Below are 26,912 nucleotides of genomic sequence, written 5' to 3'. Positions count from 1 at the left end.
CCGTCGCTAGTGCGCACGCGCGGGAGGGCGGGCCCGGCTCGCGCCTAGGGGAGGAAGGCTGAGGGGAGAGCAGGTGATGCGGGTGCCGGCGGGGGTATTTGCCGGCGACACCGAGCGTGGGCCGGAAGTGGAGGAGCCGAGAGCGGCGCCGCAAGAGCTCCGGGCTAGACCGTGGCGACGACGGCGGCGGCCCCTCGGCTGGCGGAGGACGATGAGGAGCGACGGAAGCGGCGCGGGGGGACGCTGCTGCGCGGCGCCGGCTTCCGTGTCCGCGGCCGACTGCGCAGCCTGCGAGCGGGTCTAAGTAAGTGCGGTGCGCGGCGGCGGCGGCGGCGGGGGCGGCAGGGGCGGGGGGGCGGCCGGCGGGGTCTGCCGCGGGGTGGCTGCGGGGCCCGGCGGGGGCGGCTGCCGGGCGGGGGTCGGGACCTGGTGCGCCGCGTTCCCGGGAGCGCGCTCGGACCTGTACGGGGAGGCCCCCGCGCCCCCCCCCCCGCGCCCCCCCGCGCCCCCCCGCGCCCCGAGGGACAGCGAGCCGGGACGTCCCTGGCTCGGGCGCGGGGACCTGCCGCCGACAGCCTTCGACCTGCGGGTTCCCGGGCGGGAAGTTTGGGGTGTCCAGGGAACAGCGCGACCGCACCCCGCATGGCCGCGGCCGGTCCCGCCGGGGTGTCTGTCTGTCCGCTGAATTCATTTCCTGCAAAAATGCATCATGAGCCTTACTGCCTGGGGGGTCATGACCAAAACCCCATATTTTTTTTTGTTGTTGTTGTTTTTTGTTTGTTTATTCCAGAGCCGTTTCACATGGGTCTGCTAGGCGGTAGCTGAGTAGGTACAGGGGCTTCGCGTGCCGATGTCTGATGTCGGGTGATCCCCTCCCGGTCTCCCCGGCACGGGTCAGTACTTCTCTGTGTGCAGGCTTAGATTAGCCACGTCTTCTGCCGAAAAGTTCAATGTTATCTCAGTAAGTAGCCGTTGGCCGTTACCCGTGTAATGTCATCTCACCGCCCCACCCCACCCCAAAGCAGACTGCTCCATTCAGCCCCTGCGCGTGGACTCACTATGTGCCAGGCGCTGTGCACTGAACATGCAGAACCGAAGAGACGAAGTCCTCGTCGTCAAGGAAGTCCCAGTCTATGGGAAGCAGATAAACTCGTTATCCTGTGGCAGTAGGCGGCACCCCGTAAATGTGTACTGACTGCAGAATGTGGAACGGTTGCTAGTAGGGGGCAGAGGTCCCTCGAAGGCTTCCTGGGGGAGCTGGGTTTTCACAGAAACATAAGGCATTGCCCAGTTTGTTTCCTGCGTGCACATACTCAGGTATCCTCCAGCGAGTCTTGTCGTATTGAACCCAAGTCTAGCAGAAGTTCTCGTTGTACTTACTTTCCCTTACCCCGCTGTGGGTGGATAATAAACGCTTTGAATGTGGTCTTAGGGAAGCAGCTGCACCAACACACTATGTATCACGCTGGATCCCAGCAGTTTTCCAGTTATGTGTTTCACCTCCCATTTACCTCGGAGGAAACCTATAGTTAGAGAGGCTAAGTGAGTTGGCAGAAGTCACCCAGGTAATTACAGACCAAGCCGGAAAACAGGTCTCTTTCCGCTGCATCACACTGCCTCCCTTTGGTAGGTGATTTGAAATGACGCGTATAAGCCAGCTCAGGACCATCTGTGCGTCCAGACCCGGGAGCCCCACCTGCCTTCTCGGGCACACCTGGCCCTTGCCCTCTGAGTGACAGGCTACACCAGCTAAGTGAGAACTTGGTGATAGGTTCAGGAGGCTGCCAGGCCTGACGTTTTCCTGTGATCTCCCCTCTCTTGCTGCTCATTTCAGGGGAATCTATTTCTGTTTTTCACTGATTTAGAACTCAGTTATAACTCAGATTCTAAAATCTTTCTAATTCTTGCTTAATCTCATTCAGGAATGCCTGAGACCCTTAGGTAACGCTTCTTAGGTTTGGACCGAAGAAAAGGGATCCGGTTTTTCTAATTTTTCTAGTTGAGATGTTTTTCCCCTCAAAGGATACACTTCATAATGAGTTATCACAAATTTTGTTACTCTTTCTTATAGGTCCTGACTCCTACAGCAGTACCTTCTGAAGTTGCAAAGCTGTAGTATTTTCCCAAAGTGAACTATATACATTAATGAGTTAGCCTGAGAATTTTATTTCTGTAACGTTGGTTTTATAAGAAAAATGATTTTTAAGTTTCCTCCTTCTAGTTTTGAGTAAAGCATCTAGAACAGTACCCCTCCATAAGTTGGAAACTTTGTCTGAATTTCATTATCAGTTTTAATTCTAACATCACTTATTTGCATTTTTAGCTTTTGTGAATCTTTTTAAATAATTTTCTTTCTTACAGATATTTATAATCTCAGGACAAATTGTGATTGGCTTCCATAGTGACAGTGATCTGTCATCTTTGTTCTCTCAGAGTTGGCTGTATTTGCCAAGTTTTCCATGCTTCAAGTAAAGGGGGGCAGCAGGAAAATGCTATTTGTGTGGCTGTCTGGTGTGTTTGAGATATCTGCTCAAGCAGGTTTAAATCCCAATGTAAAAAGCTATCTCAACTATTCAGTTACTCTCCAACATTTTCATAGGCCATTGTTGTTCATTTGTCCCAAAGGACTATTAATACACCCTTTTTCATTATTGATGACATGTGGATACCCATTAGGGAAGTAGATAATTCATTCTGTGGTGTCTCCAGCACAGAGATAGCTACTTGTGTTTCCACGTCAGCTGTGCAGCTGGCATGATTTCTTAACTTCCCTGTGCAGAAAAGGAGATCTGTTGATGTAGGAAGGTTGAGTCTGAGTTCTGTATTACTGGGAATGGGATTGGAAACTGAATTCCTTCAGAGTGCTTGAGGAGCAGCATGGGATACTCATTGTTTGTCTGTGATCTGGCTGTTAGCGATGACACATGAATTTGCTTTCTAAGTTTTACAGCCTTTGCTTGAACGTGCACTGTTCTGTCACTTGTAGGTATGTTGTTTTGTTTTGTTTTGTTTGTAGGTACGTTTTTTAATAAATGATCAGTTTTTATTTTTAAACAAGCTATTCCCAAAATTATCAATTTGAGATGGACTTAAGGGCCTTGAAAAATAATAGTATATTCATGAGTGAGGACTTTTTCCATTGTGTGTATATAGTTGGGGAACCTTCACTCACATTCATAGAGGGAATTTGTCTTTCACGTGCAGGTAAACATCTGTGGTTTTTTAAAGATCTTGTACTGTTGGCAGAATCAGTAAATCACCATATACTGTGTAATACAGTGTAAACATTTGCAATGAAAAAATAGTAAGGATAATAAGCATTTACTTTTTTGTGTGAGAATTCTGACCTTTATTAAAATATAATTTTAAGTGTGATTGAAAGAATAACATATTTGTCTGATTTACTCTCCCTAGTTATTGAGGCAATAATTAAAATGTATTCATTCCCATAATTTGGGTTTTTAGTCTTGATATATTTAAGTTGTTTTTAATTTGTAGATAAAATATTGCTGGATAAAGAACTGATCTGAATAGATTACCAACTTCAAAGGGGGGTGATAATATTTTTTGGCAAGGAAGAAGTTGATGGTGGTTGTTACTCTAGACTTGAAAGTAATGTTTAGTGTTTGCCATCATGTACATTACTTTTCTACTGGAAACATTAACCTGAGTTCTGTTAAAGCAGAAACAAGACATTGCAGAGTTCACAGAAACTCATGATCATTCCTTGTATATTCCTAGTTTTCTTTTCTCCTCTCCTAGTAATTACACACTCCTAAAACATGCTATGTCTGTAGTTTTATGTAAAGGTTGTGCAGCCAGTTATTTTCTACAACTTTAACTACGTGTGCTTTAAAAATGTGTTATTTGACAGTGGTCTGGGAAGGAGACTGGAAAGCTTATGATGAATAAAATACTTCACAAACTTCAACTGAAATATGAAATCACTGGATCTGTGCACATCCGAGATTGCTGGAGAATCATTTTTAATCTTGGTGAATACTTACCTATCCCTAACTTTTCAGTTACTTGTTAAAGTCATATAACTGGGCCCGCCAACCTTCTGTGGTAGTTAGCAAAGACTGTTTATAATCTGCTGCTTATTTTCCAACTCTGCCTTTGATTTTTCTCTATCACCTATAAAATAGAATCTGTGAGACCTGAACATCCCTGGCGGCTCAGCAGTTTAGCGCTGCCTTCAGCCGGGGGCCTGATCCTGAAGACCTGGAATCGAGTCCCGTCGGGCTCCCTGCATGGAGCCTGTTTCTCCCTCTTCCTGTGTCTTTGCCCCTTTCTCTCTTTCTGTCTTTCATGAATAAATAAATAAAATCTTAAAAAAAAAAAAAAAGGAATTTGTGAGATCTTAGGGATTCTTTCTGCAAATGTGGAAACTGAAACCCAAGCTAAAAAAATGATATGCGGGAATACCCATTCAAAATAGGTTGCCACATTTAAATATCGACTTGGCTAGTGATTTGAGAATGTGGGAAGCAACATTCACTGGGTACCAGCCTCACCCAGAGTGACACAGAACCTTTGCCTAGGCAGAAAATTTCCTCTCCACAGCTTGTCATCTGTCTTACGTTTAGGATCCTTGGGAACCTGAAGAATATTAGGTCTTTTTATTAAAGATACTTCTCTTCCAAAATCTAGCAAGCTTTAGCAACCTGCATATGTTGTAATGCACAAAATACTTAATGTAGTACTTCTTTCTTTGGGAGTGGGGGTGGGGATTTTTCTTTTTTCTTTTATTTTTTATTTTAATTCCAGTATAGTTTGCATACGTTATTATACTAGTTTCAGGGACTTATTCTGGGGATCCAGTAGTGGCTCAATATTCTCAGTCAGCATGATGCCACACATTAACAAATTGAAGGATAAAAATCATAAGATCATTTTAATGTTCAGAATAAACTATTGAAAAAATCAAACATCTGATTTTATGATAAAAACTCCCAACAGAGTGGGTATGAGAGGATATACTTCAACAAATGAAGGCCATGTAAATATAAAATACTCAAAAGTAACATCATACTCAGTGGTGGAAGATTTAATGCTTTAGCCCTAACAAAGATCAGGAACAACACAAGGAAGTCCACTCGCCCCGCTTTGATTCCACCTAGTACTGCAAGTCTCAGCTGTAAGAATCTTCTTAGACGTGGCCTCTTTTCTCCTTTTAGTTGTGGAATCTGTTCTGTCAGTCTTCAGGACAATTTGTGGGGTATTTAGGATGATTTGATAGTTACCTAGTTCTCTCCATAGTATATCATTCTTAATTTGAAGGAGACAAGTTTCTGGAGGAGAAAGATGGTAAGGTTATATAGTTAGGCACTATAGAACAGTGTTTTTCAAACTTTCTGGTCTCAGAACCCTTTACATTTTAAAGAATTACCAGGGATGCCAAAGTGTTCTTGTATATGTATACTATAGAGAGAGGTATTTATTGTTAGAAACTAAAGCTGAGAGTTTATGAAATATGTAAATTATCATTTTACAGTGGCAGCAAAATATTTATTGCACATTAATATATTTTTTATCCAGAACAGCTGTCTTTGCAAAAAAATAATAATGAGGAGTATGGCATTGTTTTACATCTCTGTAAATATCTTTAATGTCTGCTTGATAGAATACAGGCTGATCATCATGTTTCTACATTCATTCTCAGAAGGTAGGCTGTTTTAGGTGAACTTTATGAGGCAGTATCAGGCTTGCACAGACCCATACTTGATAAGGGAGTAGTATTATGGTTATTATGGATACTATTCCAATACTAGACAGATGGCATCTTAAGGGTTAGTTACGTTGTGGAATCTGAAACTTGTATCAAAGAACTTTTTTAGGGACGTCTGGGTGGCTCAGTGGTTGAGCATCAGCCTTTGGCCCAGGTCATGATCCTGGGATCGAATCCTGCAGTCAGGCTCCCTGCAGGGAGCCTGCTTCTCCCTCTGCCTATGTCTCTGCCTCTGTGTGTGGTGTCTCTCATGAATAAATAAAGAAAATCTTTTTTAAAAAAATCCATCAGTTTATCTCACAATAAACTTTTACTCATGCTTTGTTTATGTGATATCATTCATTGGTTGTTTGGAAAATATTTGTTTGCTGTGTTGGGCAGGTAGTTCCAAATGCCGATACGTTTGAAAGGTTATCAAAAATCACATTTGCTAATAATATCATTACCACAATGCTATCAGAAAAGTCTCTGAAGTCATGGGAAGCTATTGGCAACTTCACATTCATTTTCTGTGGAAGGTGCCAGACACCTAAGCCTGAGGAACCATAGTTTTGTTAATGGTCTTTTTTTTTTTTTTTTTTTAAGATTTTATTTATTTATGAGAGACACACACAGAGAGAGGCAGAGACATAGAGGGAGAAGCAGGCTCCATGCAGGGAGCCTGATGTGGGACTTGATCCCGGGTCTCCAGGATCACACTGTGGGCCGAAGGTAACACTAAACTGCTGAGCCACTGGGACTGCCCAGCTAATTGTCTTTTTAAGTAAAAATATTGTCACCTAAACAAAGCACATAGTTCAGCTCACAACTCAGACTGTTAGTACACAGCACTAGTGATCTGGTGTCCTCCTCATTGTGTCACACACTTGTCACTCAGAACATGGAAGATGTGTACTCATTGGTTGAGATATAATTAATACTTTTTTTATGAGTTTTTCAGTGACATTCTTGAGTAAAACTGACGTTCCCCCCCTTTCCTGGAATTCATGGGGATAAAGAATAGGACTCCTGGTTGCTCTGTCTTGTTTGTTGCCAGGCAGCTGCAGTTGTATGCAGCACTGGTTTTGTACCATTAGTGCAAATAGTGTCTTAATATAATTATTTTTTTTTTATTTTTATTTATTTATGATAGTCACACAGAGAGAGAGAGAAGCAGAGACATAGGCAGAGGGAGAAGCAGGCTCCATGCACCGGGAGCCCGACGTGGGATTCGATCCCGGGTCTCCAGGATCACGCCCCGGGCCAAAGGCAGGCGCTAAACCGCTGCGCCACTCAGGGATCCCTTAATATAATTATAATGCAGATCTCAGAGACACATCAGAGGGTCTTGGTGTCCCTAGGCGTCTGCAGTGCAACCACCTTTTGAAAACCACCGGCAAAGGAAGGTCTCAGGTTTAATGGGAACGTTAAGCTCATCCAGTTCGGCTGCTCTGATTTCCTTGACACCGTGATGGCCAAGTATTTACTTAGATTATGCCTGAATACTTCCACTTCCTGTGAATAATTATGCTAAATGGATAAAAATATGTGGCATAGACAGCTATTTGATGGCAAGTAAGAGAAATCCTTAATCATGGAGTTGTGCTTTGTCCTGTTTTTTAAAAGTTTGCATAGATTTCCACATGGTTTCTCTAAGTAAACAAGCATGATAAAATGTAAAGATGACTAAATCATGTTGTAAAGGACACATCATTATGGTTTTATTTTTCTTTTGCTGTGTTTAAAGACAATTGTGATCTTTGATTTTGTCTTCTCTATAATTAAGTCAACTTATATTACACGTGCATTGTTATATGAGGACAAGGGCTATACATTTATGAAATTTAAATAGTCTGTAGTCCCTAGGCACTATCATGCACATAATGGGATCTGTACATATTTATGGCATGACCTTTAACCTTTAAATAGTAGGGAGGGATGCATTGGAATCTGACAGGGCTGGGAAACTGAGGGACCGCTTCACTGGCCTAGGATGGGTTTGAGAACTCCCGTGGGCATTTGTGGTTGTGTTCTGAGGACTTGTCATTGAGGAGGGGCATGACTTTGCTACTGCTCTCTTTTTGTTGAGCATGAGGTTAGACAGTATTTAAATATTTTCCCTTAGGCATGGAACCATTCGCATTTCTCCAGGTACGTATATATGAGGGAGCACATGAGGTGACGGAGATCAGGTGAGCATGCCTATCACTCACTTGGTTGACTTATCACTCTACTGACACTGTAGCCAACCTGATGGTTCTGACAGTACAAGATGTTGCTAATATTTCAAAACAATTTTTTTAAAAGGAAAACTTTCATATCTACTTTGCCTATACATTATAATAAAAATTAGTCATGCTTCCAATAGATTATTTCTTTTTGGGGGGGATTTTCATTTATTTATTTGAGAGGGGGAGAGAGAACATGAGCAGTGGGAAGGGGGGGAGAGAGAGAGAGAGAGAGAGAAGCAGACTCCCCATTGAGCAGGGAGCCCCATATGGGGGCTCTATCCCAGGACTATGAGATCATGACCTGAGCCAAAGGAAGATGCTGAGCCACCTGGGTGCCCCTTCTTCTTTTTTAAAGATTCATTTATTTATCTTAGAGTGAGTGTGAGCACGGGAGCAGGAGGAGGGTCAGGGAGCCCAACTACCTGGGGCTCAATCTCAAGACCCTGAGATCATGACCTGAGTCAAAATCAAGAGTTGGTGTCTTACCCGACTGAGCCACCCAGGCACCCCTCAATAGATTATTTCTTGAGAAGTGCTTACTAGTATCAATTTGAGGCCTCTAATCACTTCATCTAAATAAAAAGCACAAAATTATTTTTAATGTTGATTTTTCATTGAATCACGACCTGTGTGTGTTATAATAATGTGCTTAAGCTTTAGTTTACTTGTTATATATTGAGCTCCAGAATTTCACCTGTTTTTTTTTAAGTGTTTATACATCATGCTTTTTTTTTTTTTTCATAATTAACATAAAGCATTCAAAATGCATGATGAGAAGGGTATGGTTAGTTATAGATAAGTTTGAGGTGTCACTGAACATCAGGTACTCAGGAAACAGGTAAATTGAGATTGTAGATGGAGTAGACACAGAATCAGAATAATTTATACAACAAGTATGATAATTGGAGCCATGAGAGAGAATGAGATGGCTGGGGGAAAGGAGGTAAATGGACAAGACCTTGGAAAATACCTGCATTAGGGGTTGGGTCAGAGGGAGGACTGCTGGAATTTGAGTATACTGGAAGCTGAGGAAGTCAGTGTTTGGTGCTGCTTGGGGGTTGTGATGTTGCAGTGTTTATTGAGAAAGAGCCATTGGATTTATTAGCAAATGAGGTTTACTTTTTATGAGAGATCATGATGAGAGCTCATGCATCAGATTCTCCTATATTAAGTAAAGATTAAGTGAGGTGGTTAAAGCCACAGCTGGATGGGTTTTAGAGACTTCAGACTGTAGGATCTGGTGTGATAGAACATAGTAAGGTAGAAGCATGGAAGATGAGAAGATACTGGTTGACTGAGTTTCTGTTGTCTGTAGATCTAATGTTCTTTCCCTTTATGCAACCCTTCTAGTTAGTATAAAGTTGATTGTTTAGGATACTAAGAGGCCTCAGCAAATGCATTTGATCATACAAAAGAACCTGGCAGATAATCCATCTTATTTGGCATCACATTTCATAAATGTTTTGCCCCATAAAATGTACTCTAAGGTATAACATCTTGCCTTGTTTATTGTCCACGGCCAGCAATGGTCTTGGGTTCAGCTGGATATTCACACTCTCAAGACCCAATAGACCATACTTGGCACTGTCTCTCTCACCTTTGTTGAAATATACGGGATAGAAAAGCCAGCGTGTCAGCGTCAGGTGTGTTGTTCCCAAATAATAACTCAGGCTAGTGGAAAGATGATGTGGGTGGGAGCAGGTGCCACTCTGACTTAGCTGCTTCCTGCTTACTGGGAAATAGTATCTTTTGTAATAGCTCATGGGCATTGCATCCAGGACTTAGCAGAGGACACGCCAGTTACAAGCCATATCCCCATTGAGAAAAGGCCACCTTTATACTTCCTACTGGACATGGGTAGCCCTCCTCAGTATCTAAATCTAGATTTAGGGACACCTGGGTGGCTCAGTGGTTGAGCATCTGCCTTTGGCTCAGCTCATGATCCCTGAGTCCTGGGATCGAGTGCCACATCAGGCTCCCCATGGAAAGCCTGCTTCTCCCCCTACCTGTGTCTCTGCCTCTCTCTGTGTCTCTCTCATGAATAAATAAATAAAATCTTAAAAAATCAATCAATCAGTCAATCAATCTAGATTTTGCTCACCACTAGGGGTCAAGTTTACCACAAAAAACTGCCTAGAAACAGCTAGTATCCCACCTTTATGGGTTTCCAGGGAAACTACTAGAAGGTTAACCAGAGGTCATTTTTTTTCATGCCTGAGAAAAGGTTTTACTTTCTTTACTTACACTAAATTATTGACAAAATATATGGAAAACTTGCATACCGCTAGCTATGGGATCTATACGGTGGACTGTATTAGAGGTGGATTCATTCTTACTGACTTTCCTAACATCTGAGTCTGTACAAGTTTTACATGTGAGAAAATGCCTCCAGTAATTGTATTTTGCTGATCGTTTCAACAAATTTAGTAAATAAAAAAATCCTTCCTATATTAGGTTTGCTTGCTCCATTCCTTTAAGAGCATAGAGGTGTGACACACTAGGGATCAGAAATTATTAGCATAATTGGGTTAAGTAAAAATGACAGTCTGTGAATAGAGGTCTCTTTCTAAACCACCAATATGCCAAAGCATAGTAAATAGAAGACAGCATACACACTTCAGAGCAGTTTTTATTCACCTGTCCCCCTTAAAATTGATTTCTATTTGATACTCTTCCATATGGATTGACTTTGATTCTGTCTTCTACAGTTTAAGATTATAAGATTACATTTGTTTATCACAAAGTCATTTAGCTACATTTATCACAAAAGTCACAAAGACTGTTCAGGAATGCTCTGTTGAAAACTGCAAATTTAATTCCTCTATTTCTAACCAGAACTGGACTCAAATATGCCATTTTTCTGATGTCCAGTCATATATATATATATATATATATATATATATATGTATATGCTCAGAATACAGCTATGTTTTCTAAGAAGTCAATAATTTAGATATATTACTGGGTTGTTCATTTAAAAAGCATCTTAGTCTTGAATGTATGTCAAGTGGTGTACTACCCAGTAGGGATATGGTAGTGAAAAAGGAAGACAGTTGTTGGCCTTATAGATTTAAATTCAAAATTGTATGTTGAAATTAGAAATTAAAGAGGCTACTTTTAAAAAGATAATTTTTCAGAGCTTGAGTAATTGAAGATTATAACTATTTCCCATATATTATATATATACACATATGTATGTATGTGTATATATATTACATATATGTATGTATGTAATGTTGTAGTAGATTTTGTTTGATTTGAAAACTGAGTCAGCTCTTGATTATGCAAGATAATAGGGAGCCTTATCAAATGTTTAGATTTGCTTGGTACATTCTGATGTTGATGTTAATTTGAGCAGAACATGGTTAGAAACATGGTAGTACAGCTAGAAATACTAGTCACAAAAGCAGATGAAATTACCATATCTTCATAGTATTTGTAAATGCTTTTAGTTTCATTTGGTAATACTGACCATCCTTATATATAGACATTTTAAAGATTCTCATTGTACTAAAAAGGAAATTCAAAATGGAAATAAGTGACAAACACAAAATTATTCAGCAAATGTATGATAGAGCAGAATTTAGGGTGATGAAATTTTAGTGTTTTTTTCTACTAAATCACCAAATAAATGGTGTTTAAGTTACTCATCTCTCTGAAAACTGTCATAAATGATTGGCTTTAACTATGAAAAAGACCATGAAATTGTTCACTAAAGAAATATCTTAAATGGTATATATTTTCCAAATAGTGCAATGCTCTAGTATACTTGTATTTTATCCCAAACTCTGCTAATCCTAATCATTACATAAATTTTAAAAAAATTATGTATAAAGTTAACACTGTTGTATTTTCACATTTCTCAAGTACACCTTTTTGGTACAAATGAAAATCATTGATACCACTTATAATTAAAAAAGATAAAAATAAAATTAAACATTAGATGAAAAGTTTAAGTGGGCCGGATGTGTTGTTAAGACTTATCCACTATGTTGAAGGAATATAGAGTAGCCCTATCTGATTCTAAGCTCTGTTGATACATAGCTGTCATAGGTTGTAAAAGATATTAACTGATTATTGATCTGGAACAGTTTTCAGTATTGAATGTAATTGGCTGATTTGGCTGCTAGAGTGCAGACTCTTTCAATCCGGTCTTTAACCAGTTCTTGATACCTACTGCTCAGGTATTGCCTCTATGGTTTTTAAGCTTGAATTTTTGTTTCACCTCACACATCTGCTTTTCTCTGGCTTACCATAGTACTCATTGTAATAAAACTTGCTACAACTGGGTGGCAGTATTGATTTCAGAGAAACTTTAGAAAAATGCTATGCTGTTTATGTTCAAAGAGAGTCATTTGAACAAGAGCTCAAATTTGAAAGTCTGTGTTTAGTGAAATAGTAAGATGTGTTTGGTGAGATAATAGTGAAAGACCATATCTGTTAAGTCATCTAGCTCCTCTTTATAGCCGTCTAATTTAACTTGGTTTTATGATTTTTTTCAGTGTTTAATTCAGTGAATGAAAATTTCACATTTATTAGCTTATAGAATACAGTAAAATTTTTAAAAATTAGTCATTAACTGTTATTTATTAAATTTAAGAATAACTTCTTTATGGTAGTTTTATTAGTGAGTAAAAGAGAATTTAATATTTTTTAAATTAAGCAAATGTATAAATAGATGACTGCTACATAAGAAAACTTGTATCTCACCTTTTTTGCCTTTTTAAGATAACATACATAGACTTTTTTATTTGATAACCAGAAAGCTTTGGCTTGAATCACTTTTCTTCTGTATTTTCTTTTATCAATTATAATTTTCAGAAATCTTTAAAGAAGTTTTTCTCTAGTAAGTAATTTTCTTCATTTATCTCTGGTTCTCAAATAGAATTGCTCTATTGTTTCACACTTATTCCCCAGGTGTTTGTGGCTTTATCAATAGCAATCATAGCAACCTGTTTTGACTCAGTGATATGAAATTGCAATAAGAGCTATATGAACAATTGTGCGTTATTTCATGATGCTGACAATCTGAAATTTTAATGTGTACAATGAATTATTCAACTTTTTCTAAAAAATAATACAATATTAGAAACCAGTGGTTAATTTAAATAAATTATTGTTCTAAGTTTAACGGAAAACCTCCAGGTAGAGAAGAAAATATTTTATTCTGACTTTAGTTTGTTTACTTATAATTTATAACGTGAAAAAGAAAGTTGACAATAAATTATATCAGAGTGGCCTTGGTTGGTTAGAATATGTTAACTATCTCTTTAGTAAAATTTGCCTTCAACCTACCTAGCTCAGTAAAGTTGTAGGATACAAAATCAATATACAAAAATCTGTTGTGTTTCTATGCACTAATAATTATCAGAAAGAAATTAAGAAAACGGTTTTATTTACATTTTCATAAAATACATAGGAATAAATTTAATCAAGGAGGTGGGAGACCTGTACACTGAAAACTATTAAGACATTAATGAAAGAAATTGAAAAAGACAGAAATTGATGGAAAGATACTGCCTGTTCATGGATTAGAAGAATTGTTATGTCCATACTACCCAGAATAATATACGGATACCATGCAATCACCATCAAAATTGCAGTGGCATTTTTGCAGAAAGAGAGAGAACAGTAATCCTACATTTTTGTGGAACTACAAAAGATCTCAAAGAACCAAAGCAACCTTGAAAAAGAAAAAGCCGGACGCATCACACTCCCTGATTCAAACTATATCACAAAGGTCTATCAAAACAATGTGGTATTGGCATAAAAATAGATACATAGATCAGTAGAACAGAATAGACTGACCAGAAATAAACCTACACACTAATGGTCAGTTGATTTATAGCAGAGGAGCTAAGAATATGCAGTGGGGGAAGGTCAGTTTTTTCAACAAATAGCACTGGGAAAACAGGATTTCCACATGCAGAAGAATAAAACTGGCCCAGTCTTAACACCATAAACAAAAATTTAACTCAAAATGGATTAAAAACTTTAAGACCCAAAACCCTAAAACTCCTAGAGGAACACTTGGCAGTAGACCCCTGGACATCTGTCTTGGCAGTGATTTTTGGATCTATGACACCCAAGCAGGGGCAACAAAAGCAAAATAAGTAAGTGGGACTATACCCGACTATGAAGCTTCTGCACAGCAAGGGAAACCGTCAACAAGTGAGTCAATAGCCTACTGAATGGCAGACTGTCTATGCAGATCATATATTTGATTGGGGGTTAGTATCCAAAGTATATAAAGAAGTCACACAACTGAATAGCAGCAAAACACAATGTGATTGTGAAGTGAAATAGACATTTTTCCAGAGAAGACATATAGAGGGCCAGCAGGTACATGAAAAGATGTTCAGCATCACAAATTGTCAGGGAAATGCAAGTCAAAAACCACAGTGAGATATACCCCTCCTACCTGTCAGGATGGCTCTTATCAACAAGACAAGAAGTGTTGGCAAAGATGTGGAGAAAAGGATATCCTCATGCACTGTTGGTAGGAGTGTAAACTGTGCAGCCACTGTGGAAAAGAGTATGGAGGTTCCTCAAGAAATTAAAACCACAACCAGCAGATGATCCAGCAATTCTGCTTCTGGCTCTTTATCCAAAGAAAACAAAACCACTGACTCAGAAAGATACCCCCCCCCCCATGTTCATTGCAACATTATTTACAACAGCCAAGATATAAAACAACTTAAGTGTCCATGGATGGATGAATGGGTAAAGAAAATGTGATATATACACACGGCAAACTATTACCACACCATAAAAAAGAATGAAACCTTGCTGTTTGCGACAAAATTTGGTGGACCTGAGAGCATTATGCTAACAAAGAAGTCAGAGAAAGACAAGAAAAATTTTTTTTAAAAAAACTCCAAAAACCAAACCCAAACCCCAAGTTTTTAGATATAGAGAACAGATTGTTGGTTGCCAGAGGCAGGGATGGATGAGATGGGTGAATGTACAAACTTGCAGTTGTAAAATAAATAGCCATGGGGATATGGTCTACTGCTTGGCAACTGTCATTAATACGTCTTGCATATTTGGAAGTTGCTAAGAGAGCGCATCTTAGAAGTTCTCATCACAGGAAAACAATTCTGCAACTATGAATGGTGACAGATGTTAACTAGACTTACTGTGGTGATTGTTTCCCAACATATATCAATATCTTTATGTCGTATACCTGAAAATAATATGTTATATGTCAATTAAACCTCAGTACAGTTTTTTCCCCCCCTCAACCTACCTAGCTCACTGGTAAGCACACCAAGAGCTTTGGGATTATCCTAGTTGGCCCCTGGGCTCTTCTGCCTGAGGAGCTTCTAGCACAGCAATTTACTTATGCCCTTGAGCCTCCATATCCCTTATATAAAAATTTGGGAACATGACATCAACTGATTGTCCTATCAAATCAAGGAGAAAGCAGTAATGAAAGTACCTGGTTGTAATTAAGCACTTAAAAAAAAAAGTGAATATAATTTGATGAATATTTATATTTCTTAAACACAGCAGTGGAAGGAGAAAGGAGACTGTTGAGAACTGAAGGAACAAGGGAAATTAGAGCAACGGTGGATGGATTGATGTAGCCTTTCAAAGATTCTTGTAGGACCATGATTTCTTATATCATGGAACTAACTTTTAAAAAAATGTATGTTGAATTACTGATTCTCTCTCTCTCTTTCTCTTTAGGATACTTTCGGAGAGCTACAATGGAAAAGTCCTGGATGCTGTGGAACTTTGTTGAAAGATGGCTAATAGCCTTGGCTTCATGGTCTTGGGCTCTTTGCCGTATTTCTCTTTTACCTTTAATAGTGACTTTTCATCTGTATGGAGGCATTATCTTACTTTTGTTAATATTCGTATCAATAGCAGGTATTCTATATAAATTCCAGGATGTATTGCTTTATTTTCCAGAACAGCCATCTTCGTCACGCCTTTATGTTCCCATGCCCACTGGTATTCCACATGAAAACATTTTCATCAGAACCAAAGATGGAGTGCGTCTAAATCTTATATTGATCAGATACACTGGAGACAATTCACCTTATTCCCCAACTATAATTTATTTTCATGGGAATGCAGGCAACATAGGTCACAGGTTACCAAATGCATTGCTTATGTTGGTTAACCTCAAAGTTAATCTTTTGCTTGTTGATTATCGAGGATATGGGAAAAGCGAAGGAGAAGCAAGTGAAGAAGGACTCTACCTAGATTCTGAAGCTGTGTTAGACTATGTGATGACTAGACCTGACCTTGACAAAACAAAAATCTTCCTTTTTGGCCGTTCCTTGGGAGGAGCAGTGGCTATTCATTTGGCTTCTGAAAATTCACATAGGATTTCAGCCATTATGGTGGAGAACACATTTTTAAGCATACCGCACATGGCCAGCACTTTATTTTCATTCTTTCCGATGCGTTACCTTCCTTTATGGTGCTACAAAAATAAATTCTTGTCCTACAGAAAAATCTCTCAGTGCAGAATGCCTTCTCTTTTCATCTCTGGACTCTCTGACCAGTTGATCCCACCAGTAATGATGAAGCAACTCTATGAACTATCCCCATCTCGGACTAAGAGATTAGCTATTTTTCCTGATGGAACTCATAATGATACATGGCAGTGCCAGGGTTACTTCACTGCCCTTGAACAGTTCATCAAAGAAGTAATAAAAAGTCATTCTCCTGAAGAAATGGCAAAAACTTCATCTAATGTAACAATTATATGATGTTTTTCTTTTTGATTAATGCACTGTATTTTAATTTGTGCAGAATGATAAAGAATGTTCCTTTCTAGAAGTGTGTTATGTCTGTACTTGTCTGAAGAGTGACATTAAACTTTGAAAGGACTTCAGTGCTCCTTTGAGATGATCCAAATAGTTTTTTACATTTGAAGAACTGTAATTCTTGGGATTATTTCATACATTTTCATCGAACCTTTCAATGTGGTTATGTATCCATACCTTTAGTTTAATATGCCAGTATAATAGCATATTGTATTCAAAAGTTTCTTGTTGCCTAAGTGGTGTGCCCTCTGTGACACATGGATTAATGGCTGGGTGTGGAAGGAGATTTGTAAACGAGAAACCTTTGAGTATTCTGCCTTTAGTAAATACCAGGACAATCATGGTAAGCAAACGTAGTCTGTAACTGCATTCTTCCCCTTAACAGTTAAAATGAAATGCATGATGGTATTTTATTCCTTGAATTATGCAATGCAATGTTTTTAATGTAAATAGTACTGGTCATATACCTATGTATATGGTAACCTGGGTCATATCTATTTTTATGTAAACTCTATTTTGTTCTTGGCAAGAAGTGAAATTGAGGCCTGTGTGCAGGTTGCCGTTGACTTTTGCTCCGGTGAATGCTGAGATCCAGCTTTTTCTTACAAATAAATGGGACCCCATTTTCCAATATACATGTACCGTGTTTTGTTAGGTACAGTCTGGATCATAGCATGTAAAAATAGAAATTTAGGATTTTACTGCAGCTTTGATGTGCATATTTGAACTTTTTAACATTTGTAATTTTGGTGGCAAAGAGACTTTTAGCTTCTGTCGGTTTTGTACGTCTACAGCTGAACCACTACTAGCAGTCATAATGATAATTAGAACTTGTTTAAGAATTAAATTAGCAAGTCTTACTACCATCATTACATGATTGTACATACGATTTTATAGAAACTCCCACATTTAATTTTTAAGTCCAGTATCTAGGTATATCTAGCCCACTAAAGTCAAGATCTCATTTATTGGACTTTCTGAAAATAAAAGTTACAAAAACAAAAGCAAAAAAGCTGTTCTTTGGTTTAATGTTTCAGTTGTTATGATAGCACTGAAAGACAGTTTCAGGAAGTCTTCTTTATTTTTCTCCAATGTAAGAATGTGGGAGTGAAGGAACTCTAGAGCTTTTTCATACAGAACCTATTTCCACATTTAACAATTAAATGGCTATAAGTGAGAAGTAGCACTTAGGCACATAGAAGAGTAAGAAAAATCTTGCTTTAAAAAAAAGCCTCTTAAAACTTGCAGGATTTACTTTAAAAAAAATAAGCTATGAGGTATAATTGTGCTAGGTTGTTTCGAATCGTCTTCAAAAATTAGATGTAATTGAGCTCTGTACATTACATTACGTCAGCTTTAACATATTTTGAATATTTTAGCTATATTTATTGGCTTTGTGCAAGCAGCTAGAGTAGAGGAATAATGGGTCAATATTCTTGACTTTAATTTTAAAATCTTTCCAAGGAGATTGGGCTAGAAATACTTTTGCTGCATAACATTCTAAATCACTCTATGTCAGTATTTAGAAAATAAATTCTAGCAAGTATGATTTTTAAGGACACTTTTTCTAAAAATTATTGTTAGTCATGCTTTAAAAAAAGTTGGTAATGCATATCACAGAAGGTGTATTTTTTTTAGAAGGTGTATTTTTATGTATAAATTCACCATGATTAAAGGATACTTTTCATCTTGTCAATCCTTGATATGTAGAATGACTAAATAGTAATATATTAAAAAGAAAAGAGTTAATACAACAAATGCAGTGTCCTTAGGCATGAGCTTACTTGGCACACCTTAGACTTGTATCATTCTTTTAAGTTTACAGAGTACCTTTGTGTGTTTCCATGTGATTATTTGGTTTACTACTCATGGAGGGATTTATCAACTTTAGTTGTAAATATGCTGATGAAGTATAAAAGCTTTCAACCTTTTCTTCATCAGTGTTTTGTTCTTATGCTGCTTTTTTTTAAGGGTTTATAAACAGGTTTTTGTTTTGTTTTGTTTTGTTTTTTTCCCTAAGGCAGGATTTCAAAAATTGTAAAGTACTTGTTTCCATCCTCACCTTCATTCTCTTCGGATTAAGGAACTGTCTTCCTGCAGCAGAAGGGGCTGTGTTTAGGGTTGTTAATACATCTTTCTTTCCTCGCTTCTGTATTTGAAATTTCTTAGATGGGTAGAGAGTAGAAAACAAACTCTTGTTATTAGAGGTCCATGAAGCTCATGGGGTCATTTTTTCAAAACATCTAATTTGTGGCCAAAGCAGTCGGTCTTAATAAAATGTGAATGCTTCATAGGTCACACCTTCATTTGGACCCATGTCCTAGTGGGAATAGAACTATGTCTGCCTTGTGTATTAATTTCTGGCTCATTCTGCAAGAGCAGCTCTAAGAGATTATGAATGAATTTTAAGTTATTAAGTTAATGCAAATTTGGAAATCATATAACGATTTTAAATACAGGAAGATACAATTCATTTAGATCAAAACCATTATTTTGAAAGGGATTATTGGAAGGGAAATGACAAAAAGGATACTGAGAAGGATATTGCAAACTATGGGGAGAAAGAATTTGTGACAGATGAAAGGTAAAAAATATTAAATGAATAGAAGTAGCTGGAAAGGGAATATGACCTGGTTCTTGGATGTAGATCCAGGAAATGATTAACTGAGGAGATTGGCAAAAAGGATACCTAACAGAGCAAAACAATACATTTGTATGCAAGGCGTCTCTAACGGAGAAAGTGACTAGAGCACCTGAATTGCAAATACTTTGACTGTAGAATTGATACTTTTATTAAAATAGTGTTTTCCTTTTTGTTATTGGGCAGCTTTCCTGATGAGCTGTAGACACTTGGTAATCACCCAAGTTCCAGCTTTGGTAATGTGTCAATTATAGTCTCTTGTTGAGAATTCATACCACCTGATGCTTTTATATTCATTTCTTATTTTTGTAAGATTTGGTTTGAGGTCTGAATAGGTTTGTTTGGTCAAATTACAGAATGAAGGCCATGTTCAATTTTATATAAATTTTCTCTCAATGTCAGTTTAAGGGCAGTTTTTTATTATTGAGTCCCTTTCTTCCTTAAGGTTGGGGAAAAAATAAGGTACTTTTAAACAGGATGTCACAGAAATCACTTAAAATTAGGTCATGATTGAGATATACTGAACTCTTCCACTGACCTCGCCCCTCTCCATTTTTCCTATTATGTTTGACAACAATTATGAAGAGAAAAAAAAAACTGTGAAAAATATTCGTTATAATGCTTTCAGATTATCCACTTAGATTTATGTATTTTCATATCACTCAGGTAAAGTTAGAAATGACAGAGCACAGACATCTATTTTTTAAATCAGTAGGGTAGAAAATGAAAAGCACTTCTGTTTATTTATATTACCATGTATGCACATCATCTTAGCTAATCAGAAATAATACATTCATTTGTATAGCAGAATAAATACATTCATCCTACTTATAGTCGACATGTTTTTGCCAAATGGCACAAATATACCTCCATTTATATTTTGTATCTTAAAAATGTAGTTTAAAAATAGGACTACATATAAGAGACACTTTTTACAAAAAGTGCCATATACTCATAATGTAACAGGGATGAGTGTGTGTTGTTTAACATAATTTATAACAGTTTCTGTCAGTACAGTGAATACTGAAAAGTCAAGTTGTTTTTGGCATATTCAAGTACATTCAGGATAAAATACGTTAACCCAGTTTCATGATGTAAATCATATTTTGTTATTTGCCATATTTTATTTGAAGTAGTAATAAAATTTTATAACTCAAATTTGAATGTTACCGTAAACGATGTGCTAGCCATGGCAAGCAAGCATTTACATTTGTTTTTTTTTTTACAATAAATTTCTTTTAGAATATACTTTCTATTTTTCTGTACTGACATATGCAATAAATTGATAACATTAAAAGTTTGATTAATGTCTTAAGATAGTTTGTATTCAGTCTTTTTTTTCCCCAATTTTCTATTGAATTATATGGTAGGACATTAAGGTTTCCTTAAGGGTTAAATAAAATTTCTGAATTTATGGAAATTAATGAATTTTTATTGTTGTAATGGTAAGGTTGATAAGTGGAAGTTAGATTTATATTCTCTTCCTTCATATTATATCCCTCCACAGACATATAATTTAGGCTAATTGTAAGTATTTTCTGTAATATGAACCATTGGTGAATGACTAGGCCCCAAAGCATTTAATTAGCTAAATTAATCTAGGAATGAATAAATTTTAACTGTTCATCGTCCTTTTGCCTTCAGATTCATAAAATGCCTTCTCACAAAATTGGTCTTTTTTTACTCCCATTACTATGGAGTTGATGGTTTAGTATGATTAAAAATGGCCTGATATTCATTTAGTCTTTAAGAGTCTGTAGCTTGCTTTCCCTGATAAGAAACTCACATGTTTCAAGAGTGTCCGAACCAGTCTGATGATAGGAACTGGATGACAAACCTCAATGGCCCCCTTACAAGTGGAGGTGAAGAGTTCACTTATTGGAGACCACCATTCCGTTGATAGATGTGATGGGAGGTGAGATCTCCTGTGTGCTTTACTGAAAGGTTGCCAACCTGAATCTCAAGAAAAAGTTTTTTAAACTACTAGTTCTTATTTAAAAAAAAAATTTTTTTTTCACATTCCTATTTCACTCTCCCAACTCTTGCTTTACATTCTTTTACATGCTAAAAGCCAACAGTTGGATCGGGTTAGAGAATATAAGGAAAAGGGAGGGAAAGACATTTTCTGAATACCTACGAGTATGAGACCTGATGGTAGAATGTGTTAATGATCACTGGCCCCCCACAACAAACCTTTGAGTACTTTGCTCATGAGCAATTTACTTGTTAGGAATGTTACCCAATAAACCACATTTTCCACAAAGCATTTAAATGCTTTTCTGTGGAAGATCTAGAAGTTAACCTTATAAGACTGCTCATTCTCTTTTTTCAGCCCTTGATAGAAAAGTAAGACCCAAAAAAATATGAGTGTCCATCTTTCTCATGTTGTGAAACAGGTACTTTTGAAATAGATCTTACTGTTTGTTTTCCCAGCCTTACCATGCTGGTCCCTGAAATTATTTTATAATAGCGAGCACTTTTATTGAATGCTTGTGACATACCAAGTATTGTTCTGACTCCTTTTTGTTGTTTTTTCTTGATTACAAAGTAGTGAATTGGTCTCTGACTTTGCTGATCTCACTCCTTGATCTTTGTCCTGTTCTAACTTGCCAAAACCACTCCACACCTTTCCCTACCAAAGGGTACTAAGTGACTGCATTTCTCATCAGATCAAAGTCAGACTTCTTGGTCCGTAGGGTCCTTCACAAAGTAAACTTAACCATATTCTCCTAAACGGTGGCTACTCCTCTTCCATGAATCAGACTCCTTTCTCATCTCTGCATTTACTTAAGCCTGGTGCTTTGACCTCTAAATCTAATGTCCTCTCACCTTGCTGAGCTCCCACACCCATAACCCAAATTCATGGTAGTTCTAGGAATAGTTGCTCCCCTTTCTGAAGATTATGGCACTCACTACCTTTTGTAGTTTGGTACTTGATTATATTCAATTTAGTTCTTCATTATACACACTGTTATTTCCCTTTTGTATGTCTTGGCTTCTATAATAAACCAAGATACTGCAGGCTGCCATTTGGTTTCTTTCTGATTGATACAGCACCTAGCACAGTGCTGAGCACCTTGTAGGTTTTCTGTGTTGAATGTGCTCACTGAAGTTAGTCCACACTTTCCTTCTCTAAGAACGAAGAAGATGCACAGAGGCAATTAATAAAATACTTTTCATATTTCTTAAAGGTTTAGATCTAGAATAGCAACACCTATAAGGGAAGGTAAACACACACACACACCCCAGCCTGTGATGAAAGTAGAAACATCGAAGGTATCCATGTGATTAAGTCACATCGCTAAGATGTGACCACTAAGCTTGGCATTAACTGGTAGAAGTACAGGGTAAGACAACAAGGGCCACAAAGTTAGCAGGCACACCAGTGGAAGGCCAAAGAACCCCTTGTCATGGGGTTTCTTATCTGGTTGATAGTGATTATGTCCCAGTTTTGTTATCTTCCATTACATTTTTAACCACGTACCTGTAATTCCCCTTTTAAAATTTTATCATAATCCCTATTATCATTTTTTAAACCAGTAAGATATGCACTTAATGAGGCATATTGGGTTTTTTTGTGTGGCCTTTATTCCCAGGGCATATACCTTGAGGTAAACACGAGTTCAAGGCTCCTCTATTGTAATCATGTAGACCTGTAAATATGGGATGGACTGGGTTAAGGGAGAGCCCAGGGGGAAGCTCAGAATCTTGGGAGATAGTTGGTAAACAATTGTAATTCTCAAATAAAAGCAGACCTGAAGATGAATGATAAGTGATGCAGTATTGCTAAAGCCTCTCCCAGTCTTTTACTATATTTCACCATTATCTGTTATTTGGACTTCTGCATTTTCATCAGTAACATTGTAAATTACAGACACACAGGCATCAGGCACACAGTGTCATCCAGTAGACTAAACTTTGTAAGGATGGACACAGTTCTCATTTCTCCTCATTGCCTTGGACACATAGCTGGGATTTAGAAAATAGTAGCTGGATGAAAAATGTTCTTTAGATATAGCAAATACTCCATTATATGATGATATCGATGGAAAATATATGTAAATACCTTTGCACTCCAGAGACATTATCTGAAGAGCAGAAAACCCTGGAACTTTGAGTAGTTTGTTCGTATCCCTGTGTCATCTCAGAAGTTCGTAAAGGCTGAAGTATTCACTGAAGTTAATCTAGGTATTGATGTTAAGATGATTATAAAGGCTATAGCCCAGCATAAGTGATGTTATTATAATTGAAACAAGAATGGTTAGTTTACATGACATACTTCTTTACTAAGAATACCAGATAGTTAGGGTATATAGCTAATAATGTTTTATACAAAATAGAAGCTTTCCTTGAGCGATTTAAACATTTTCATATAGTATTGGAGAATTGTAGGTTCTGGACACTGTTACTATAGTTCTGAATAGAACTGTCCTGTGAAGACCAGTTTTTCTCAGTTTGACATCATATTTGATATATGTGTTTTGCACACCTTAATTATTTGTCTTACATTTTCTATGGGGGAGCTAATCTAAAATATAAACCATTTGTGTTCTAATAGTATAACTTGTTTCCCTTATTTAATAAGAATAATTGTTGCTTAGAGCCTAAAATTTAAGAAAATATATTAATGAGTAACTCATTGCCCTTTAATTCTTATTTATTATGAGTAGAACTGGAAGAAAAGCTGAGGGCAAATCTGCCTGAGGAGTAGTTCATAAGAAGGACTTTTAGCAAAGTGTTCTTATCTCCTACTGAGCTTTTGGAAAATGCAGAGGAGGAATGATCCTGGCATGTGAGAATAGTACACACCCAGATTATAACGTGGCTCAGAAAATAGCCTTATTTTTTTTTTTTTTCCTTTCCTCAAGATTAGAGAGCCCTATGGCATCTTGTTGAATTCCCCCTTCCTACTTAAATCTCTCATGTCTTCCTCTGGAGTTGTTAGTCTTTCAATTCTGCATCCCCCTTTCTTTATTTTCCATCCATCCTTTCATTATATTGTTGTTAACAATCACAGACTTACAGAAAAGATGAATTTATAGTAAAAGAATCTTTAATGAAGCATTTAAAAGTAAATTCCCAAGCTAATGGCCCATCATGTATGAATATTTTAATGGGTTTAGCTAAACACATTCTCCTGCATACACACTCATAATGCAACCATTAAAACCAAGAAATTAACACAAGTAGATTATTATACCTAATTCTCAGATCCCATTCATATTTTGCCAGTTATACCAATATCCTTTATGGAAGAAGGATCTCCCTCAGTAAAATGCTAGCAAATTGAATCCAGCAAAATATAAAAGGACTATGGGCCAAGACCAAGTGATCTTTATCACAGGAATGCAAGTTTAGTTTACAATCTGAATTAATGCAATACACTATGCATATTAATCTGCTTGGGCCACTATAACAGAACCCAGACTTGTGGTTTAAACAACAAGATTTACTTTGTCACCGTTTTGGAGGCTAGGAATTCATGATCAAGAAGCCAGCAAATTTGGTTTCTGGTAAGAGCTCTCCTCCTGGCTTACAGATGGCCTCCTTGTTGATGTATCCTCACAAGGCCTTTCTTCTGTGAGTAGATGGAGAAAGATCTCTTCCTCTTCTTGTGAGGACACCAGTTATCAAGGTCATGATTATGATCTTGGTTTACTTTATCCCATTAAGGTGTTTTTTTGTTTGTTTGTTTGTTTGTTTGTTTGTTTTTTTAAGGGAGGTGGAGGAGCAGAGGGAGAGGGAGAGCGAGAATGCTAAGCAGGCTCCATGCCCAGCACAGAGCCTGACATGGGGCTTGATCCCAGGACCCTGAGATCATGACGTGAGCTGAAATCAAGCATCAGACACTCAAATGACTGAGCTACCAGGTACCCCATTAACTTTATCCCTTAATGCAGTCTCACCTGGGGTAGGGCTCCAACATAGAAATATTTGGAGGACATAATTCAGTTTATAACACTGTGTGAAAAGAAGAAAGCATTTGACAGTATACAACACACCTTCTTGATGGAAAACACTCGATAAACTAGAAATAGAAGGAAACTTAGGCCCATAATGAGTATTTACAAAATACTTGCAGCTAGCATCATGTTTGAAGGTGAAAGACTGGAAACCTTCCTCCGGATCAGGAACAAGACAAGGGTGTATACTCTTGCCACTTCTATTTAACATTATTCTGGAGGTTTTATGCAGACCAATTAGGCAAGAAAATAAAAAGTAGCCAGATCAGAAAAGAAGAAGTAACTATACCTATTTATAGATGAAATGATTTGTATATAGAAAATCCTAAAATCAGAACTAATCCCAATAAAATCAGAACTAATAAATGAGTTCAGCATGGTTTCAGGATTCAAGATCAAGGTACAAAAATCAATTTTATAACTATGCACTATTAATAAATAACCCAAACATGATAATATAGTGGGCTGGATTGTGTATCCCCTGCCAAAATTGATTTTTGACAAAAGTGCCAAGATAATTTGGTATTGAAAGTGCAATCTCTTCAACAGATGTGTCACTGGGTCACTGGATACCCACATGCAAATGAATAATTTGGATTCCTACATGACACCATATAAAAAGTAAGTCAAAATGTAACAAACACTTAGAAGAAAACATAGCCCTAATCTTTTTGAGCTTGGATTAGGTAGGCAATGGTTTCTTAGCTATGACACTGAAACACAAGTGGCAAAAGAAAAAACTAGATAAATTGAGCTTGATAAAAAAAAAAAAAAATTAAAGTCTGCCTGAACATTATAAAGAACATGAAAAAAACAACTTACACAATGATAGAAAATATGTAGATATCACATGACTGATAAGGGAATTCTTTCTAGAATATGCAAACATCTACAACTCAACAATATAAAGACAACTCCATTTAAAAATGGACAAAGGGGGATCCCTGGGTGGTGCAGTGGTTTAGCGCCTGCCTTTGGCCTGGGGCGCGATCCTGGAGACCCGGGATCGAGTCCCACATCGGGCTCCCGGTGCATGGAGCCTGCTTCTCCCTCTGCCTGTGTCTCTGCCTCTCTCTCTCTCTCTCTCTCTCTCTGTGTGACTATCATTCATAAATAAATAAATAAATAAATAAATAAATAAATAAATAAATAAATAAAAATACCTTTAAAAATGGACAAAGGATTTGAATACATTCTCCAAAGAAGAATACAGGTGGCTAATAAGCACATAAAAAGATGCTCAATGTCATTAGTGATAAGGGAAATATGAATCACAACTACAATAAGATAGTACGTCACACCCACTAGGATGGACATAATCAAAGATGACAGCAAGCATCAGCAAGAATGTGGAGAAATTTTGAATGCTTACATTACTTGTGGGAATGTAAAATGGAGAAGACACTTTGGAAAATAGTCTAGCAGTTTCACAGAAGGTTAAGAATGGAGTTAGCATATGATCCAGGGTTTCTACTCCTGGGTATATAGCCAAGAGAACTGAAAATATATATTCACAGAAAAACTTTGTACACGATTGCTCATAGAAGCATTCATTGTTCATAATAACAAAAAAGTGGAACCAAT

General features: G+C 37.6%; 1 protein-coding gene across 4 annotated transcripts; it reads left to right on the top strand.

Annotated features, from left to right (window-relative positions):
* Positions 1-10: 10 nt before the first annotated feature.
* Positions 11-20,680, top strand: ABHD13 (abhydrolase domain containing 13). Of its 4 annotated transcripts, XR_012009752.1 has the most exons (4): positions 11-304; positions 791-961; positions 3,875-3,995; positions 4,149-4,348. XR_012009752.1 is itself a non-coding variant. In XM_072782414.1 (3 exons), the coding sequence occupies exon 3, from the start codon at positions 15,654-15,656 to the stop codon at positions 16,665-16,667; it is 1,014 nt and encodes a 337-aa protein (XP_072638515.1). In that variant the 5' UTR covers positions 26-304; positions 791-893; positions 15,634-15,653; the 3' UTR covers positions 16,668-20,680. The 4 variants fall into 4 exon arrangements, 3 of the variants coding, with proteins under 3 accessions (XP_072638515.1, XP_072638513.1, XP_072638514.1); XM_072782414.1 differs by lacking the exons at positions 3,875-3,995; positions 4,149-4,348 and adding an exon at positions 15,634-20,680 and having other exon boundaries at positions 26-304; positions 791-893; XM_072782412.1 differs by lacking the exons at positions 791-961; positions 3,875-3,995; positions 4,149-4,348 and adding an exon at positions 15,634-20,680 and having other exon boundaries at positions 26-304.
* The last annotated feature ends 6,232 nt before the right edge of the window (positions 20,681-26,912 follow it).

The sequence above is a fragment of the Canis lupus genome, chromosome 17, assembly GCF_048164855.1.
Source record: "Canis lupus baileyi chromosome 17, mCanLup2.hap1, whole genome shotgun sequence".
In the NCBI taxonomy this organism is placed as follows: domain Eukaryota; kingdom Metazoa; phylum Chordata; class Mammalia; order Carnivora; family Canidae; genus Canis; species Canis lupus.
Note: the sequence above shows the minus strand (reverse complement) of the source record. Positions and strands in the feature narration are given on the sequence as shown.

Coding starts and splice junctions, on each gene's coding strand:
- ABHD13 (XM_072782412.1), top strand. CDS start 15,654: ATGGAAAAGTCCTGGATGCTGTGGAACTTTGTTGAAAGATGGCTAATA.